This window comes from Theropithecus gelada, chromosome 9, assembly GCF_003255815.1.
Source record: "Theropithecus gelada isolate Dixy chromosome 9, Tgel_1.0, whole genome shotgun sequence".
In the NCBI taxonomy this organism is placed as follows: domain Eukaryota; kingdom Metazoa; phylum Chordata; class Mammalia; order Primates; family Cercopithecidae; genus Theropithecus; species Theropithecus gelada.
In genome coordinates, this window is record NC_037677.1 from 5,688,636 (window position 1) to 5,710,102 (window position 21,467).

Below are 21,467 nucleotides of genomic sequence, written 5' to 3' on the forward strand. Positions count from 1 at the left end.
ACATTGAGGAGAACAAAGTATGACAGCAAAGTTTACACATGCCATGTTATCAACTGCAGATGCAGGATGCAATTTTTTTTTTTTTTTTTTGGATGGAGTCTTGCTCTGTCACCTAGGCTAGAGTGCAATGGCGCAATCTCAGCTCACTGCAACCTCTGCCTCATGGGTTCAAGTGATTCTCCTGTCTCAGCCTCCCGAGTAGCTGGGATTATGCGCGACCACCATTATGCCCAGCTAATTTTTGTGCTTTTAGTAGAGACAAGGTTTACACCATGTTAAGCTGGTCTCAAACTCCTGACCTCAGGTGATCCGCTCACCGCAGCCTCCCAAAGTGCTCGGATTACAGGCATGAGCCTCCGCGCCTGACCAAATGCAGGATGCAATTTAAGATATGGGAGTTTACACAGCATGGCTTCCAGTTTCACAACACTTTAAAATAGACTGACTCCATTATAACAGCTCACTTATAAAGTCTTCAATTTTACTATACAATTACAAGTAATTAAAACCAGAACCTAAGTGAATGAAAAATGTCAAATTTGTTTCTTACTAGGTACAAGGTAAATGTGACTCTGAACAAGTATCCATGAAGCCATCCATCTGAAGAGTCTTCCTTTGACAACTGATCTACACTCAGGCAATTGCCTAAATTCTGAATGCTCTTCCTTTTCTGCCTCTGTATGCTAAGATACAACTGGGCATTTTACGATAACAGTTTAAGATACCAAGAACAAATTGACCTCAGTAAAATTTACAGGATGCTGCTGCTGCTAGTCACTTACTTTACTGAAGTCCTACATAAGCAACCAATTCACTGCATTTTACACTAAAAAACAGAAGAAGCCACAAATGACCACTTTATAAATCCTCAGCTTTTACTACTAGGCTGTATTTCAACTAATCATAGATGATAGACAAATAGCCAATAAAAAACAAAATTTTCTGGTTTTATCTCCCTTCTCCCCCCTTTCCTAAGCTGTAGAGCTATTTTTAAAATACAACTACAGTTTTAAAAACAAACTCTCAAATGTTTCTATTGACAGCTTAATGTTTTGATAGATTTAATATTACAGCCAAGATCATTTTCCACCCAACAAAACTGAAAATTAAAACCATGAGGCTGGTCGGGTGGTGGTGGCTCACGCCTCTAATCCCAACACTTTGGGAGGCTAAGGCGGGTGGATCACTTGAGGTCAGGAGTTCAAGACCAGCCTGACCAACATGGTGAAACCCCGTCTCTACTAAAAATACAAAATTAGCTGGGTGTGGTGGAGCACGCCTGTAATCCCAGCTACTTGGAAGGCTGGAGCAGGAGAATCACTTTAACCCAGGAGTCGGAGATTGCACTGAGCCGAGATTGCGCCATTGCACTCCAGCCTGGGCAACAAAAGCGAGACCCCATCTCAAAAAAAAAAAAAAAAAAAAAAAGAAACATGAGGCTATTAATGACGACTACGTTTAATTTTTTTTTTAATTAAGATTTACAGCTCAGCCTTTTAAATGGACAGAATGTACACACAGTAAAGGCATAAGGCTGAATAGAAATATCCTATTACCACATCAGCACCATCCTTAAGACACAAGTGTAGTTGTCAGAGCTGGGTGTAAGACAGGCAAAAGGAAACATGAATCACTATTTCAATGCAATTAAAACTTACGTATCATATTCCGGTCGGCACAGCCTGTCAGAACCTAAAGCTATTACTAACAGTTATTTTGGAGTATCTTCCAACTTTTGTTTATTTAATAGAAACTTGAGTTGCTGTTACCAACTTCTGTTTTAATCAAAATCAAAATCTATCATGTTCCCTTCTCTTTCCTCTCCTTTATTTTCCTCCATTACCTGATCCTTACCCAGAGAGGGACAGAAATCAGTGCCGCTCCTGTTTTACACAGCACAGTAGACGTCCTGGCTGTTTTTCCATCCCTTAATTCCATGTCGCTATGCATGGCGCCAAATAGTGGTCTCAATGACTAGCTGTTATGGCACCAGAACCAGATATAATTGTATTACAAACACTCCAGACACCCAGTGCTCATTCTGAAAAACTCCTAATTGAAAAAGTTCAAATCAATGTGTTTCCTACTGTGTTTAATTTTTTTTTCCATAGAAACAGGTCTCGTCATGTTGCCCAGGCTCCTAAAGTGTTGGAACCACAGGTGTGAGCCACTGCACCTAGTCCTACTGTGTAATTTCTTACAACTACTATTTATCTATGCTGATGCCATCCCAGATCACCTTATTTAAAGCATCCTTCTCACACTCCCTCCTTCCTCTTTCCCCACAGCAATGTATCACCATCGGATATGCCTTTCTGTATTTACAGTTGTTCCTTGAGTAACACGTCTGAACTGCCACTTTATATGTAGATCAGAGGTGTCCAACTTTTTGGCTTCCCTGGGCCACAATGGAAGAAAAAAATTGCCCTGGGCCACACAAAAAATACACTAACACTAACGATAGCTATAAGCTTAAAAAAAATTGTGAAAAAAAACTCATAATGTTTTAAGAAACTTAACAAATTTCTGCTGGGCTACATTCAAAGCTACCCTGGGCCACATACTAAACAAGCTTGATGTAGATTTTTTCTTGTCAATAAATGTACTGATTTTTTTTTTTTTACACGGAGTCTCACTCTATCACCCAGGCTGGAGTGTGCAGTGGCGCGATTTCAGCTCACTGCAACCTCTGCCTCCCAGGTTCAAGCAATACTCCCACGTAAGTGTCCCAAGTAGCTAGGATTACAGGCATGCACCACCAGACCTGGCTAATTTCTTTTGTATTTTTAGTAGAGATGGAGTTTCACCATGTTGGACAGGCTGGTCTCAAACTCCCAAACTCAAGTGATCCGCCTGCCTCAGCCTCCCAAAGTGCTGGGATTACAGGCATGAGCCACTGTGCCCAGTCAAGTTTGTTTTTTAAGTTCTACATTTTATTTTACTTGATTTTTTTTTTCCTTTTTGAGATGAGATCTCTGTCACCCAGACTAGAGTGCAGTGGTGCAACCACGGCTCACTGTAACCACCAACTTCCTGGGCTCAAGCAATCCTCCTGCATCAGCCTCCTGAGTAGCTGGGACTACAGGCTATTCAGCTAATTTTTCTTCTATTTCCTATAGATACAGGGGTCTTACTAGGTTGCCCAGGGTGGTCTCAAACTCCTGGGCTCAAGTGATCCACCCACCTCAACCTCCCAAAGTGCTAGGATTACAGGCATGAGCCACAGTACCTGGCCAAATGATTTTTTTTTTGAAGAGATAGGGTCTTGCTATATTTGTATATATCGCCCAGGCTAGAGGTGCCGTGACTATTCACAGGTGTGATCATAGCACACTATAGCCTCAAACGCCTGGGTTCAAGCAACCCTCCTGCCTTAGACTACCAAGTGGCTAGGATTACAGATGCGCAGCAACAAGTCCGGCAGATCTGTGACAATTCGAAAAAACTTGCAGATGAACTGCATAGCCTAGAAATACCAAAAAAATAGAAATATCAAAAAAAATTAGAAAAAAGTAAAGTATGTCATGAATGCATAAAATATATGTAGATATTATTTACTATCATAAATATACACAATTCTATTTCAAAGTTAAAATTTAATCACAAAACTTATGCACACAAACACAGACCAAACATGGTGCCACTGTAAACAAAGATGTAGTATTAAGTCTTAAATGCATAAGATTAACTGGAGTACATACTGTACTACTTTAATAATTCTGTAGCCACCTCTTGTCGCTAATGTGGTGAGCTCAAGTGTTTGAGTCTCTTAAAACTATGTGACAATAATCATCTCTGCATGAGCAGTTCACCTCTCCAGTAAACTGTCACAGTAAAAAGTGATCTGTCCTTGTTCTCGCATATTTTTCATCGTGTTTAGTGCAACACCATAAACACTGAGTAAAATGTAGGACCCATAGGGAATGCCACTGATGCTGAAGCGCTCCCAAGAAGTAAAGTCATGACATTACAAGAAAAAGTTGAATCCCTTGAAACGTACCAGCTGACTTCAGGTCTGCAGCTGCAGTTGCCCGCCATTTCAGACAGACAATTCATCTCATACACACACACACACTCTAAACTTCTGGTATCAATAAATCCAGTATGGTACTGTAAATGTATTTTTTCTTCCTTACCATTTTCTTAGGGGCACTGTCTTTTTCTATAGCTTACTTGATTGTAAGAACACATTATATAATACATTATCACAAGGCCAGGTGTGGTGGTTCACACCTGTAATCCCAGCACTTTGGGAGGCTGAGGCATGTGGATCACCTGAGATCAGAAGTTCAAGACCAGCCTGACCAACATGGTAAAACCCATCTCTATTAAAAATACAAAAAATTAGCCAGGTGTGGTGGTGCATGCCTGTAATCCCAGACACTTGGGGAGGCTGAGGCAGGAGAATCTCTTGAACCTGGGAATTGGAAGTTGCAGTGAGCCAAGATTCCGCCATTGCACTCCAGCCTGGGCAACAAGAGCAAAGCTCAGTCTCAAAAAAAAAAAAAGAAAGAAAAATCACATATAAAATAAATGTTAATCAACTACTTGGCTATTTATGTTATCCGTATGGCCTCCATTCAACAACAGACTATTAGTAGTTTCGGAAGTGTCACAAGTCTTGAAGTTTTAATCTCTGAAAGTGATCTAAGAGGTTGAAACTAACTTCTTCCAAACTCTTGTTAATGTTGGTATTTTGACCTCCTCCCATGAATCATAAATGTTCTTGGCTGGGTGCAGTGGCTCACGCCTGTAGTGCTAAAACTTTGGGACTCTGAGGAGAGATGACTGCTTAAGCCCAGGAATTCAAGACCCCTAGGCAATATAGCAAGACCCTGTTTATACAAAAAATAAATTATACCACTATAGGCATGCAGGGTGGCATATGCCTATTTTGGGAGGCTGAAGAGAGATAACTGCTTGAGTCCAGGAGTTCGAGACCAACCTGGACAGCGTAGCAAGACCTCACTTCTACGAAAAATTTTTTAAGATGCACCATTATAGGCATGTGTATGCCGATAGTCCCAGCTACTCAGGAGGCTAAGGCAGGATGATCGCTTGAGACCAGGAGGTCAAGGCTACGTTGAGCTGTGATCGTGCCACTGCACTCCAGCCAGAGCAACAGCGTGAGACCCTGTTTCAAAAAAATAAATACATAATAAATGTTCTGGGGCCGGGCACAGTGGGTCACACCTGTAACTCCAGCACTTTGGGAGGCCGAGGTAGGCAGATCACTTGAGGCTAGGAGTTTAAGACCAGCCTGGCCAATATGGCAAAACCCCATCTCTACTAAAACATACAAAAATTATGGCCAGGCACAGTGGCTCACGCCTGTAATCCCAAGCCTTTGGGAGGCCAAGGTGGGCAGACCACCTGAGGTTGGGAGTTTGAGACTAGCCTGACCAACATGGAGAAACCCCGTCTCTACTAAAAATACAAAATTAGCCGGGCATAGTGGCGCATGCCTGTAATTCCAGCTACTCGGGAGGCTGAGACAGGAGAATTGCTTGAATCCGGGAGGCAGAGGTTGCGGCGAGCACACCATTGCACTCCAGCCTGGGCAAGAAGAGCAAAATTCCGTCTCAAGAAAAAAAAAAATTAGCTGGGTGTTGGTGGCATGTGCCTGTAATCCCAGCTTGTAATCCCAGCTACTCAGGAGGTTGAGACAGGAGAATTGCTTGAATCCAGGAGGCAGAGGTTGCAGTGAGCCAAAATTGTGTCACTGCGCTCTAGCCTGGGTGACAAAGGAGAAAAAGTAACTGTCCTGTTTATACTGAATGAGCAGAAAACATTTGGGATACTGTCTCTGGTCTGGCTGCCATATTATATATAGGATCTTGACTAATTAGAGAATTTCCAAAAAGTGGCCAAGAGATCTAGATAGCACATTATATGAGAAAAAACTAAGGAGACTCAAGTATTTAGTATGGAAAAAAAAGAATTAGAAGGTATGTAATGATTTTTAAAATATCTAAAAAGCAATATATTAATAGCTTTATATACTGTAAGAATATACTATTTCTTGTGGTTAAGAGTGTGGGATTCTAAAGTCAAATAGACCTGGCTCCACACCAGATACTAGCTATACTACTTTGTGCTTTCCTTTTATACCTCAGCTTTCCCATCTGTAAAATAAAATATAATAATTGTACCTGCATCTCACAGGGTTGCAGTGAAGAACTATATAAAGTCAGATAATACACATAAAGTACTTAATACATATATGCCTAGCACATAAGTGCTCAAAAAACTGAGTTCTTGTTAAAATTATAAAACAACTGGTTCTTATCCACCCATCTTTTGAACTTTGCCACCTCTCCACCTTTCCTTACCCCATTCCTTCATTCTGCCTAGAATTTTCTTGCCTGCAACTCAAGATTTCAAAATCCTTTCCATCGATATAGAGATGCTGATAAGGTGTAGTGATTTGGTCAAAATGCATAAAAGTGTTTACTAAAATAAGTGAATTCTACTGTACATAAATTATACCTCAATAAGCCTAACCTTAAAAATATATACATAAGCATATGCACTTATTTTAAAAAAAAAAAAAAAACACAGAAGAAGGATAAACCAGAAAATGATTACCTAACAGGTCAGAAAGAATGGAAGTAGAAAAGTAAGAATGCAACCAAGACTCTAAATACACCTTTTAACTTTCAAGCTGTGTGTTTTATATATCTGAAAAAATTAGAGAAAACTGTCAAAAGATAATTTCTATTAGATGAAGGAGGTAACTGAAGCTTTAATATAAATAAGAGCTCCAAGAAAGAAAATGTAAAAGAAAGAACCTACGACCTTTGTCCCAAAAAAAAAAAAAAAAAAAAAAAAATTCTATTTTTTATTTTTATCTAAAAAAAATTTTGAGACAGGGCCTCCCTGTCACCCAGGCTGGAGCACAGTGACGCGATCACAGCTCACTGCTGCTTTGATTTCCTGGACTCGAGCGACCCTCCTGCCTCAGCCTCCACAATACCTGGGACTACAGGCACGTATCACCACATCTGGCTAATTTTCTTATTTTTTGAAGAAACAAGGTCTTGCTACATTGCCCGGACTGGTCTTCAACTCCTGGCCTAAATTAAACCTCCTACCATGGCCTCCCAAAGCAATGGGATTACAAGTGTGAGCCACCACACCACGCCACTGTTAAAAAGGATTCTATTCAAACTCAAACTCCTACTTCTATGAAAATACTTTATTTGGATTAAACTTTCATAGTCATTTAAAAGATTTAAAATAATTTTGAACCCATGATTACACTACTAACTACCCCCAACTGAATGAGAAATTGTCCCTTCCCTTCCCCAATTGTCAATCCTAACCTAGCCCTGATTTTTGCAGTATTTTTTACTTTCTGGCTATGTCTTTAATATTTTATACCGAATATTTTCTCCCCTAATCAGAAGTAAATAGAGATAGAGGAAACTGCCATAATAATTCAAATTAGGTTTACAGATGAGAAAACCTTTCAGCACTGATGTCAAAATAATTATGACAGAACTTATGAGCACTTTTCCTATTCTCCCAGTCTATATCTTCCCCTCTTCTAAGTTCCCTGGAGCCCTCACCTACCCTTAGTTATACAAATGTATCCTTCCCCAAACTGCTCCATACAAGGACTAAAACGTCTTGAAGAACAAAAGGTATTTTCTAGAGTGTTTGCTATTTAAGAGAGACACTGAAATAGGAAATGTTAACCAGAACTCTTTGGTGAGGCAACAGAGGAAATAATGTTGGGCAGAGAATAAATATCACTCCAAGACTGGGTGCAGTGGCTCGTGCCTGTAATCCCAGCACTTGGGGAGAATAAATCATTCCAAGGCCAGGCGCGGCCGTGAGCAGTGGCTCATGCCTGTAATCCCAGCACTTTGAGAGGCCAAAGCAGACAAAACACCTAAGGTCAGGAGTTCAAGACCAGCCTGGCCAACATGGTGAAAGCCCGTCTCTACTAAAAACACAAAAATTAGCTGGGCGTGTTGGTACATGCCTATAGTTCCAGCTACTCAGGAGGCTGAGGCAGGAGAATCGCTTGAACCTGGGAGGTAGAGGTTGCAGTGAGCCGAGCTCACGCCATTGCACTCCAGCCTGGGTGACAGAGCGAGATTCCATCTTAAAAATATATATATATATATATATATATATATGTATCTCATTCCAAACTCACCAGGAGTTCCTAAAATCAAAGATATTGGGGATTAGTAACAAGACCAACTAGAAGATGAGCATCATCAGAACGAGTACTTCTCCTGTTGGCACATTGGGTAATATAGTGTAGGGTAAGCTTAGTAACATGATTAAGCACTGGGGCTCTGAAGCCACACTACCAGTATTTCAATTCCAGCCCAGCTACTTATCCCAGCTACCTACTACCTATGCAATTTTAGGCCTGAGTTTCATCACCTATAAAATGGAGACCCTATGTCATAGAGACGTTTCAGAAGTCAAATAAGAAAATGATATTGAGTGTTCAATACAAAGCCTTTAGACACAGCAAATACTCAACAGAAAGCATAGCCATTATGAATTACTATGAAAAGAACACTATTAACCCTAGATAAGCTCAGATCCACCAGCCACAAGGTAGATGGTCTATAGATGATCATTTAAACTCTAAGCTTCAAATGGGTAGGAATTTTTGAACATTTTGTTCACTGATGTGTTCCCAACTGCCTAGAACAGTGTCTGGCACATGATAGACATTCAATAAATATTTGTTGACTGGGTCTTCTCTAAGACTCTTTTCCAGTATAAAATCTCATTATTCTGAGAAAAATAAAACTAATTACTAGAGAAAATAAAACTACTTACTAGATGCCAGGGCTTCTGCTTCAGTGGAAGGAACCTTGTAGATTTTCCCGCCCTTATAAACGAAGCTGCCTTCAGTCACTTTAAAATCCAGATAGCGAGTTACCTCTGTATAAAGCAGCATCTTAACCAGCTGACCTAGAAAAGTCACATAATTCAAAGTATAACTTAAGACTATAAATTATAAAGAACATTTACTAATACTAACAGCTTCTCAAATTTTTCCTAACAGTGTTCAATAACTCCAACAAAGTATTTTTTTTTTGAGACACAGTCTCCCTGTTGCCCAGGCTACAGTGCAATGGCACGATCACAAGCTCACTGCAACCTCACCTCAGCTCCTGGGCTCATGCAAGCCTCCAGCCTGACACTCGCGAGTACCTGGCACCACCATGTCTGGCTAATTTTTTTTTTTTAATTGTTTTGTAGAGATGGGGTTTTGCCATGTTGCCCAGGCTGGTCTCAAACTCCTAAGCTCAAACAATCCACCCACCATGGCCTCCCAAAGTGCTGGGATTATAGGCACGAGCCACCGTGCCTGGCCCAAAATAATCTCCAAAGTCATATTTTAAATAAGACAACCAGAATGCATACTTATTGCACTGCGTATTACAAGTTTTTATTATTTTTTATTTTTTTCTACTCAAGGTTGAATACATAGGTTTTTTTAGTATTACAACTTAAAGGTTAATAATTTTATCAACTTGCTTTTGCAAAAGCAATGAAAAATTTATTAGAGATATGAGGTATGGAATTATAGCATTATTGGCCAGGCACAGGTGGCTCACACCTGTAATCCCAGCACTTTGGGAGGCCAAGGAGGGACTGTTTGAGCCCAAGTGTCCGAGACCAACCCACACAACACAGTGAGACCTCATCTCTACCATAACACAAAAAAATTACCCCAGTGTGGTGAGACACCCAGCAAATCAGGACACTGAAGTGAGAAGATCACTTGAGCCTAGGAAGTCAAGGCTGCAGTGAGCTATGATTGCATCACGACACTCCAGCCTGGGTGACAGAGTCCCTGTCTCCAAAAAAAATTAATAAAAACAAACAATAGAATATAAACTCAAACAAGGAAAAAGGATAGCAGATGCTTTGCTTCATGCGCACAAACAGACCTATAACCAAAAATTTAGTTCTTCAATGTCATCTCAGAAAACAGTACTAATATTACAGCAATTTAAAAAAATACTAAGCCTGTAATCACAGCACTTGGGAGGCTGAGGCAGGCAGATCACTTGATGTCAGTGACCAGCCTGGCCCACATGGTAAAACCCCGTCTCTACTAAAACTACAAAAATTAGCTGGGCGTGGTGGCACACACCTGTAATCCCAGCTACTCGGGAGGCTGAGGCAGGAGAATTGCTTGAACCAGAAGGTGCAGGTTGTAGTGAGCCAAAATCATGCCACTGCACTCCAGACTGGGTGACAGAGCGAGACTCCGTCTCAAAAAAAAAAAAAAAAGAAAAAAAGAAAAATAAACTTAGATCCTCTAAAATAAAAAAAAGATGAAAATACAATTTAAAAACCCTACAAACTAGAAAAACATTAAAATAATGCTGTTTCAAAAGGCCCAGTTATTTAAGACTGTCATAACCATCAACAGGTAAGTCTATGCCAAAGGCTTACAATCTTGGTATGTATTATGCCACAGCAGCATCTGTTTCTATAGAACCGATTACTAATAAGTCATAACCCCTTCCCTCCTTTTCTAACTTATTGACTCCAGACATCTAATGGACCATGTTACTCACCATGCTGTTCCATTCAACAAAATCCAGTTCCTCATACCCAGAATAGTACTCTTTGTCAAAAGTTAGTTTTGATAGTAAAATTGCAATCAAAGTACTGTCATAGATTTAAGTTAGAATTCTTTACCATTAGCCATAAGGAACTTGGGAATCAAGTCAACATTCCAGTCTCTTCCTCTCCCCATTGACTCAGGTGGTGATCCTGGTATTTTAAATCTTTTGTATAACTAAAAGCAAAAGAAAAAATAGCCATAATGTTAACAAAATTTAATTTTTTATTACAATATGTACATATTTTTTATTAAGTGCTTTTAGTATAACTAAACACCACTACACTAGTAAAGTATAAGGGCATTTCATCTTTTATCAGATAAAATTTTTAGCAAGGTCCAATATATATATAAGTTAATTACTAAACTCATAAATGTTAAAATTAACAAATGTGGCAGAAGTAAGGTTTTTCACTAGCAGAAAAGAAAGAATATAAAACAAGGCCAGACACGGTGGCTCATGCCTGTAATCCCAGCACTTTCTAATCCACGAGGTGGGTGGATCCCTTGAGGTCAGGAGTTTGAGACCAGCCTGACCAACATAGTGAAACCTCGTCTCTACTAAAAATACAAAAGTTGGCAAAGCATGGTGGCTCACGCCTGTAACCCCAAGCACTTTGGGAGGCTGAGGCGGGTGAATCAGGAGGTCAGGAGTACAAGACCAGCCAGGCCAAGATGGTGAAACTCCATCTCTACTGAAAATACAAAAATTAGCAGGGTGCAGTGGCAGACGCCTGTAATCCTGGCTATTCAGGAGGCTGAGGCAGGAGAATCATTTCAACGCGAGAGGCAGAGGTTGCAGCGAGCCAAGATAGCGCCACCGCACCGCAGCCTGGCAACAGAGTGAGACTCCATCCCAAAAACAAAAATTAGCTGGGTGTGGTGTGTGCCTGTAATCCCAGCTACTCAAGAGGCCGAGGCAGGAGAATCACATGAACCTGGGAGGTCGAAGCTGCAGTGAGCTGGGATGGCACCACTGTACTCCAGCCTGAGTGACAAAGCGAGACTCCATCTCAATAAATAAATAAAACAAGATTATTTGTCAATGACACTGTATAGTTCTCTACACAGACTGTATATGCAGAACTAGGGTGTCTCTGACAAATAGCAATCATTTAAATTCATTCTCTCCCAAATAAAAAGCTATCAAAGGCTTAATTTTGCTTTCATATTATGTAAGGAATTCAAAATAAACCTTAGATTCTTCCTAATCAGAAAAGACAATTAAAATTAGTTCCAGTTCATTTATAATTTTTGAGCTTTACTTAGGTATAACTGATACATAAATAACTGCCTACTTTCTGCGTACATTTTGGTGACTCTAGACACAGGGTACACCCGTAACATCACCACAAGGTACCAATCATATCCATCACCTCCAAAAATGTCCTTTTGTTCTTTTATGATGTGGTAAGAATACTCAATTAATTTATAATTCACATGAAATGAAATGAAGCTCAGATTTCAAAAAGCTTGTAAAGTTAGAGAACAGTAACTTGAGCTCATGAATCCTACTGCTAAGGTAGAACAGAATAAGCAAAATTAGTAGATATTTATTCAATAAAAATTCTAGCTGGGCGCGGTGGCTCATGCCTGTAATCCCAGCACTGTGGGGGGCCAAGGCAGGCAGATCACCTGAGACCAGGAGTTCGAGACCAGCCTGATCAACATGGTGAAACCCCACCTCTACTGAAAATACAAAACAATTAGCTGGACATGATAGTGTACTCCTGTAGTCCCAGCTACTTGGGAGGCTGAGGCACGAGAATCATTTGAGCCCAGGAGGTGGAGGTTGCAGTGAGCTGAGATAGTGCCACTGCACTGCAGCCTAGGTGACAGAGAAAGACTCCATCTTAAAAAAAAAAAAAATTCATGACTCTCTGAATACATCTGGGGAGAAAAAAAGGAAAAGAAATCTTACTCATTGTATTGAAGATCAGCTAAGAAATATACTAGGCCAGGCGCAGAGGCTCACACCTGTAATCTCAGCACTTTGGAAGGCCAAGGCAGGCAGATCACTTGAGGAGTTCAAGACCAGCATGGCCAACAAGGAGAAACCCCCATGTCTACTAAAAATACAAAAAATTAGCCAGGCATGGTTGTCCACGCCTGTAATCCCAGCTACTCAGAAGGCTGAGGCACGAGAATCACTTGAACCCAAGAGATGGAGGTTGCAGTGAGCTGAGACTGCACCACTACACTCCAGCTTGGACAACAAAGCAAGACTCTGTCTCAAAAAACAAAATAAAAATAAAACAAAATTAAGAAAAGAAAAAAATTGTGAAGAGATTTGTAGATTAAGAAAATAAAGAGGTGCCCAGGCATGGTGGCTCTCACCTATAATCCCAACACTTTGGGAAGCCAAGGTGGGAGGATCACTTGAGGCCAGGAGTTTGAGACCAGCCTGGGCAACACCTACAGAGAGACCCCATCTCTACAAAAAACAAAATAAGCCAGGCAGGTGGTATGCATCTTTAACCCCACTACTTGGGAGGCTGATGCAGGAGGATCACTTGAGCCCAGGAGTTCAAGGCTACAGCAAGCTACAATACACTGCTGCAGTTCAGCCTGGGCAACAGAGCAAGACTCTGCCATTTAAAAACAAACAACAACAACAAAGAATAAAGCACTCAGGCGTGGTGGCACACGCCTGTAATCCCAGCAGTTTGGGAGGCCAAGGCAGACAGATCACATGAGCTCAAGGGTTTGAGACCAGCCTGGCCATGATGGTGGAACCCCGTCTCTACTAAAAATACAAAAATTAGCCAGGCATGGTGGTGCACGCCTGTAATCTCATCTTCTTGGGAGGCTGAGGCAGGAGAATCACCTGAACCCAGAACGTGGAAGGTGTAGGGAGCTGAGACCGTGCCACTGCACTCCAGCCTGGGCGGCAGAGCGAGATTCTGTCTCCAAAATAAATAAATAAATAAGAGAATAAAGACAAAATTATACCAAATACAAAAGACTAAATACTAAAATACTAAACAGCTACATTAAGAGATTACTGGGATCACTGGGAAATTTAAATATGGTTCTGGATATGATATAATGGTATTATGCTTATGTAGGAGACTGTTATTCTTAGCAGATGAATGCTGAAATATTTTGCTCAAGCCTCATTATGTCTTATTACTTTCAATGGATCAAAATCAGTAAACAAAACAAGAGACATGAAAAAAATACAGCAAATGTTAACTGCTGAACTCCAATGGAAGATTTTTTTTATACATCGTATTATTCTTTAAGTCTTTCTGTATTACTGAATATAGAAAAACATCCTTTTTGGGCCGGGCGCGGTGGCTCAAGCCTGTAATCCCAGCACTTTGGGAGGCCGAGACGGGCGGATCACAAGGTCAGGAGATCGAGACCATCCTGGCTAACACGGTGAAACCCCGTCTCTACTAAAAAATACAAAAAAAAAAAACTAGCCGGGCGAAGTGGCGGGTGCCTGTAGTCCCAGCTACTCGGGAGGCTGAGGCAGGAGAATGGCATGAACCCGAGAGGAGGAGCTTGCAGTGAGCTGAGATCCGGCCACTGCACTCCAGCCTGGGTGACAGAGCAAGACTCCGTCTCAAAAAAAAAAAAAAAAAAAAAAAAAAAAGAAAAACATCCTTTTTGATAAGTATTGTCTAATAAGTCACTGATTAAATAAAAGTCATTGATGATAACTATCTCCCATAAAACACAGTACAGGTCATATCCATACATGTAGGTGTTCAACAAACCTCACACAGAAAAACAAATCAATATGTTAAAACGCACTGTGGAAAGGCTATGTGTCCATGTTCAAAAAAAGTAGGAAACAGGGCAGTATAGCAAAAGGAACTAAGTTTTGTAGTCACGTAACAGGTTTACAACCCATCTCAGATTTTAACCCCCCAGAGACTATGTTAAATGGAGATTAAAAAAAACATCTTTGAGGGACTGAGAGAATAAATAAAACCATGAGGAAAGCACTGAACTTGCGCTGGCACATCAGGTGATCCTCTACCCTCCCCTTCCTAGACTGTACTCTATTAACGCTGAGATAACTGCTCCACATAGCAACAGAAGTGAAAATGTAAATTCTATGAGCTTCAAACTAGAAGCTCCTGAAAAACAGTGCTCCAGATATTCTATTTAATAAAACAAAATAAGACCATCTCTAAGGAATAAGGTAGAGATTCACAAGTGAAATACAAAGTGTGAAAGGCATATAAAATTTGACTAACACTTGGCAGGGCGCGGTGGCTCACGCCTGTAATCCCAGCACGTTGGGAGGCCAAGGCGGGCAGATCACGAGGTCAGATCGAGACCATCCTGGCGAACACGGTGAAACCCTGTCTCTACTAAAAATACAAAAAATTAGCCGGGCGTGGTGGCAGGTGCCTGGAGTCCCAGCTGCTCGGGAGGCTGAGGCAGGAGAATGGCGTGAACTCAGGATGTGGAGCTTGCAGTGAGCTGAGATAGTAACTGCACTCCAGCCTGGGCGACAGAGCGAGACTCTGTCTCAAAAAAAAAAAAAAAAAGAAATTTGACTGACACTTACATCTTCCAGTGGTGTTATAGATGCACTCTCTCCTCCATAGTAAGGGTTTCGATCCATATGAAGAACTTTCTTGCCATTCACTGACATTATACCTGACAGGATACATTCCTATAGAAAAAGCATAGTATCTTGAAAAGAAAGTTCTACAGCACATTTAAAACAGATCATTTTTGTTTAAGCCCGCCATTACACATTCTCTTAGTAATTACACTTATATTCATGCAACATAACATAATTTATGAAGAAAGCCCTTAAGAAACCAGGTGTGGTATGCGGGCCCCTGTGCATCCCAAGATTAAAACTGTTTCATAATACCACTAAGACATTAGTCACCTTTTTATTTTATTTTTTTTTATTTTTTGAGATAGAGTTTCACTCTTGTTGCCCAGGCTGGAGTGCAATGGTGCAATCTCAGCTCACTGCAACCTCCACCTCCCAGGTTGAAGCAGTTCTCCTGCCTCAGCCTCTTGAGTAGGTGGGATTACAGGTGCCCACCACTCCGGCTAATTTTTTGTATTTTTAGCAGAGACATGGTTTCACCGTGTTGGCCAGGCTGGTCTTGAACTCCTGACCTCAGGTGATTCTCCTGCCTCAGCCTCCCAAAGCGCTGGGATTACAGACGTAAGCCACCGCACCCGGCCTAGTCACCTTTTTAAACAGTGTTGACATTTCCACTGATGATATAAAATCAATGGTGGATAAAACTAAGACAGGGCTCTAAACTATACTAGTGGTCATTATATTATTCATCGCCAGGCATTCACTTAAGGATGTCTTTGATAGGGTGGGTACAGTGGCCCACACCTGTAATCCCAGCACTTTGGGAGGCCAGGGCAGGTGCATCACCTGAGGTTGGGAGAACAAGACCAGCCTGACCAACATGGAGAAATCCCCTCTCTACTAAAAATACAAAATTAGCCGGGCATGGTGGCACATGCCTGTAATCCTAGCTATTCAGGAGGCTGAGGCAGGTTAATCACTTGAACCTGGGAGGCAGAGGTTGTGGTTAGCCATGATTGTGCCATTGCACTCCAGCCTGGGCAACAAAAGCTAAACTCCATCTGAAGAAAAAAAAAAAGTCCTTGACAAAAGCATTAAAAAGTAACTTTATTAGCCAGGCATGGTGGCTCACACCTGCAATCCCAGCACTTTGGGAGGCTGAGGCGGGTGGATCACTTGAGCCCAGGAGTTTCAGACCAGCCTGAGCAACATGGTGAAACCCTGTCTCTACAAAATACACAAAAATTAGCAGGGCAGGAGGCTGAGGCAGAATTGCTTGAACCCAGGAGGTAGAGGTTGTGAGCTGAGTGGCTGTGAGCTGAGACCACGCCACTGCACTCCAGCCTGGGCGACAGAGCAAGACTGAGTTGCAAAAAAATTAACTTTATTAAACATACACCCTTCAATAGTCATCTTTTAAACACTGTGTGTGACAAAATGGGAAGAATACAGATAGCACTTCGGCTCAGGGAAAACCTTCTGTGCCACGGATCTGTAAGCTGAACTAGCTACTTTTTTAATGAATAATCATTTTTATTTGAAAGAACTGACCAACAAACTGTGGTTATTCAGATTTAGGTATCTGACATTTTCTCAAAGAACATAAAGGAAAATAACTGGCACGTGTTGCCAATAACAAAAAGTCAAATTTTAAATGAAAATTAGAATTATAGAAAACTTGGCCGGGCACGGCTGGTCACACCTGTAATCCCAGCATTTTGGGAGGCCGAGGCGGGTGGATCACAAGGTTAGTAGATTGAGACCATCCTGGCCAACATGGTGAAATCTCATCTCCACTAAAAATACAAAACTTAGCTGGGCGTGGTGGCACATGTCTGTAATCCCAGCTACTCGGGAGGCTGAGGCAGAAGAATCTCTTGAACCAGGAGTTGGAGGCTGCAGTGAGCCGAGATCGCTCCACTGCACTCCAGCCTGGTGACAGAGCAAGACTCCATCTCAAAAAAAAAAAAAAAAAAGAATCATGGAAAGCTTACAACTACCACCATGGGCACGTCAGGTTCCCCAATACATGAAGAACTTTTCTGACATTATCAGTGACAATACTAACAAACATGATTTTTGATATTGTAAAATGAAATGTGTCAACATTGAGAAGACCCACTTTACACAGAGTAAACCTTATTTTCCAAATAACGGATGAATGAAATTACAAAATCACACAGGAGGAAAAAAGAGGAATTTAAAGTGCAAGCTAGATCAATGGGTTTTAATATATCAGAATATAAAACATTCATTAATGTGGCTTCAGATTTCATAATGGAATCAATCTTTTAAAAGCTACCACTTGGGCCGGGCGCGGTGGCTCAAGCCTGTAATCCCAGCACTTTGGGAGGCCGAGACGGGCGGATCACGAGGTCAGGAGATCGAGACCATCCTGGCTAACACGGTGAAACCCCGTCTCTACTAAAAAATACAAAAAACTAGCCGGGTGAGGTGGCGGGCGCCTGTGGTCCCAGCTACTTGGGAGGCTGAGGCAGGAGAATGGCGTGAACCCGGGAGGCGGAGCTTGCAGTGAGCTGAGATCCGGCCACTGCACTCCAGCCTGGGCGACACAGTAAGACTCCGTCTCAAAAAAAAAAAAAAAAAAAAAAAAAAAAAAAGCTACCACTTGTGCTTTTGTGTAAACCAAAGAATATCTACAAAAACCTGAAAAGCTATTTAATTACTCCTCCCTTTTCCAACTACATGTCTGTGTGAGACCCGTTTTCATATACTTCAGCCGAGACAATATATCACAACAGAACTGAACACAGAAGCATGTATGTGAATTGTTTTATTAAGCCAGACATTAAAGGATTTGTATAAACTGTAAAATATTGATAGTCTTCTCACAATTTTTAGAAAATATACTCAGGCAGATGACTTCAGCCCAGGAGTTGGAGACCAGTCTGGGCAACAGGGCAAAACCCTCTCTCTGCAAAAAATACAAAAATTAGCTGGGTGTGGTGGTGAGCACCTGTAGTCCCTGCTACTCAAGAGGCTGAGAGGTGGGAGGATTACTTGAACCCCCAAGGGTGAGGGTGCAGTGAGCCGTGATAAGGCTACTGCACTTCAGCCTGGGTGATAAAGTGGGATCCTATCTCAATAACAAAAAAAAAGTACATATACAGTTAAAATTGTTATACATGTTAACATGTAATTAGTTTATTATTTGTCAGTAAATTATTTATTCCTCCATTTCTAATATGATAAATATCAATAGCTACAACCTTTATAAACAAAAGCTCTTCAAGATCCTTAAATTTTTAGAATGTAAACAGATCCTGAGACTAAAAAGTTTGAATACTAGAGCCCTAAGCAAAGCATATAGGACAACCACCAATAAATTGACAATCAACCAAAAAGTATAAATGACCACTCTCAGGAAAAAGATAAAGCAAGCACGAATACACTAAGACAAACCAAATTAAGAAGAGGGAAAAAATACAATTAATGTGAAGAAACACAGGGATGGGGCATATAATCACTCAAAAAAGGTTTTGGTGATCAGTGTTTTATTTCTTAAAGAGACAAAGGAAATTCCATGATTCTTTATAAATCTTTAATATTTCTCAAATTTATCCAAAGGACCCTAGAGGTCAAAGAACAATCTTACTCTCTACAAGTCTATTTGACTTTGAAACCCGTATTTTTAAAATTCACACAAATTTCAAGTTTTCTTCCATAACGTATCTATTCATTTAGTACTTTTTAAATGTTTTAAATTACTTACCATGAGGTTCAAATTTTACTACAGAAGTGTGAATCATTTTTTCTTTTTTTTTTTTTTAATTGAGATAGAAGTCTCACCCTGTTGCCCAGACTCGAATGCAGTGGCGCGATCTTGGCTCTCTGCAACCTTAACCTCCCAGGTTCAAGCAATTCTCCTGCCTCAGCCTCCCGAGTAGCTGGGATTATAAACATGCACCATCACGCCTGGCTAATTTTTGTATTTTTAGTAGAGATGGGGTTTCACCATGTTGGCCAGATTGGTCTTGAACTCCCAGTCTCAAGTGATCTGCCTACCTTGGCCTCCCAAAGTGCTGGGATTACCGACATGAGCCATTACACCCGGCTTGAATCATTCTTTCCTTGGCTCAAGAAACAAAACATTCTGAGCACTCCAGAAGGCCCCCATGCCCTATTCCAATCATAACCACCACCATCCCCCAGCACTCTCATAATTTCTAATAGCAAAGATTTGTTCTGCCTGCTTCTGAACTCTATAAAAATGTAATCGTGTGTATTAACTTTCTGCATCTGACATTATGCAACATGTTTCAAGATTCTTTCATGTTTTCTGCATGGTCTATTTATTCTCATTGCTATAGAGCAAAGGTCCCCAGAAATGAGACAAATCCAGCCTGGAGGCTATTTCTGTGAAGTTTTATTATAAATACCCACATCTGTTCATTATCTGTTCATGTACATACTGTGTATGGCTGTTTTCCTAGTACCACAGCAGAGTTGGGCAGCTGTGAGAGAGACCAGAAAGTGTACATAACCTAAAATATTTACTATCTGGAGCTTTCCCGCCCCCCCCCCCCCAAAGACAGAGTTTCACTCTTGTCGCCCAGGCTGGAGTGCAATGGCACGATCTCAGCTCACCGCAACCTCCCCCTCCCGGGTTCAAGCGATTCTCCTGCCTCAGCCTCCCAAGTAGCTGGGACTACAGGCATGTGCCACCACGCCTGGCTAATTATTGTATTTTTAGTACAGACGGGGTTTCAATATCTTGGCCACGCTGGTCTCGAACTCCTGACCTGATGATCCACCCGCCTCAGCCTCCCAAAGAGCTGGGATTACCGGTGTCAGCCATGGCACCCGGCTACTATCTGGAGCTTTATAGAGTATATGGCTAACCCTGCAAGCAGGGCATCTCAGTGTGGTTCCTGACTTGGCATCACCTGCCAGCTTGTTAGAAATGTAAATTCTATGCAGCTTTCCAAACTTCAGGTTGTATCCACATCACCTGGAGGGCTTGAAGAAACAGACTGCTAGGCCCTATTTCCAGAGCTTCTGAGTTAGTACGTCTGAGGCTGGATCTGAGAATTTGCTCTTAAAAAAAAAAAAAAAAAAGTGGCAGGGGCAGACAGGGTCTCACTTTGTTGCCCAGCCTGGAGTGCAGTGGTGTGATCATGGCTCACTGCAGCCTCAACCTCCAGGCTCAAGAGATCCTCTCACCTCAGCCTCCAGAGTAGCTGAGACTACAGACATGTGCCACCACGCCTAATTTTTTAATTTTTTGTAGTGACGGGGATCTCACTATGTTGCCCAGCCTTGGCCCTGCAAAGCAAGGTTTGCTGAAGCAATCCTCCTGCGTTGTCCTCCCAAAGTGCTGGGACTACAGGTGTCACCACCACTGATGCTGATGAGGTGATATTGATGATGCTGGTCCAGGACCAATTTCGAGAATTACTAAAGCTGTGTTTGCAAATTTTATTATACATAAGAATAACCTGGAGATCCTGTTAAACTGTAGATTCTGACTCTGTGTAATATCTGGGCTGGGGCCTAAACTTCTGCATTTCTGGTAAATTCTCAGGTATTGCAGATGCAACTGATCTATGCATCGCACTTTGGGTAACACAGCTGTAGATGATTCCATTGAATGAATATACCACAATTTACTTCTCCATTCTACTCTTGGTGGATATTTGGATAGTTTCCAGTTTTTTTACTATTACAAATAATGCTCTATGAACATTCTCACATGTGTCTTTTAAGTGTGCATTTCTGTTATATATCAAGAAGAGTATAAATACGTTCAACTTCAACAGATATTACCAAACAGCTTTCCAAAACGGTTGTACCAATTTACACTTTTGTCAGCAGTGAAAGTCCCCACTGTTTCAAATCCTTGACCACTTATACTGTTACCTTTTTAATTGTAGCCATTCTAATTAAGAAGTGATTTAATTTGCATTTCCTGAGGACAAATAAGGTTGAATACTTTTTAAATAGTTGATTAATTATTAGGGACCCGCGGTGGCCCATGCCTATAATCCCAGCACTTTGGGAGGCCAAGGTGGGAGAATCGCTCAAGCTCAGAAGTTCAACACCAACCTATGTAACTTAGTGAGACCTCATCTCTACAAAAGAAAACTTAAAAAAAAAAAACAAAAACAAAAACTGTTCACTGATGATCAAGCTAAGTGATAAGGCACTTTTGATAAGTGCCTTTCCCCATTTTTTAAATGGGCTGTCTTTTTCTCACTGCTTTATAAAAGTACTTTATATACTATATATAAATCCTTTCTTCGTTACATGTGCTGCAATTATCTTCTTCCATTCTGTGGCCTGCCTTTTCACCTTCTTCATTAA

The 21,467-nt window shown here is 41.2% G+C and overlaps 1 protein-coding gene across 4 annotated transcripts in view; it reads right to left on the minus strand.

Annotated features, from left to right (window-relative positions):
- GDI2 (GDP dissociation inhibitor 2) overlaps positions 1-21,467 on the minus strand; it is a 48,916-nt gene that overhangs the window by 20,090 nt on the left and 7,359 nt on the right. For 2 of the 4 annotated variants that reach the window (XM_025396228.1, XM_025396227.1), the window contains 3 exons: positions 15,144-15,251; positions 10,693-10,792; positions 8,812-8,946 (listed from right to left, as the gene is read on the minus strand). In XM_025396228.1, coding sequence (XP_025252013.1) covers positions 8,812-8,946; positions 10,693-10,792; positions 15,144-15,251 — 343 coding nt within the window. Of the gene's footprint in view, positions 1-8,167; positions 8,177-8,811; positions 8,947-10,692; positions 10,793-15,143; positions 15,252-21,467 lie in introns of all 4 variants that reach the window. The other 2 variants (XM_025396226.1, XM_025396229.1) reach the window with 2 other exon arrangements.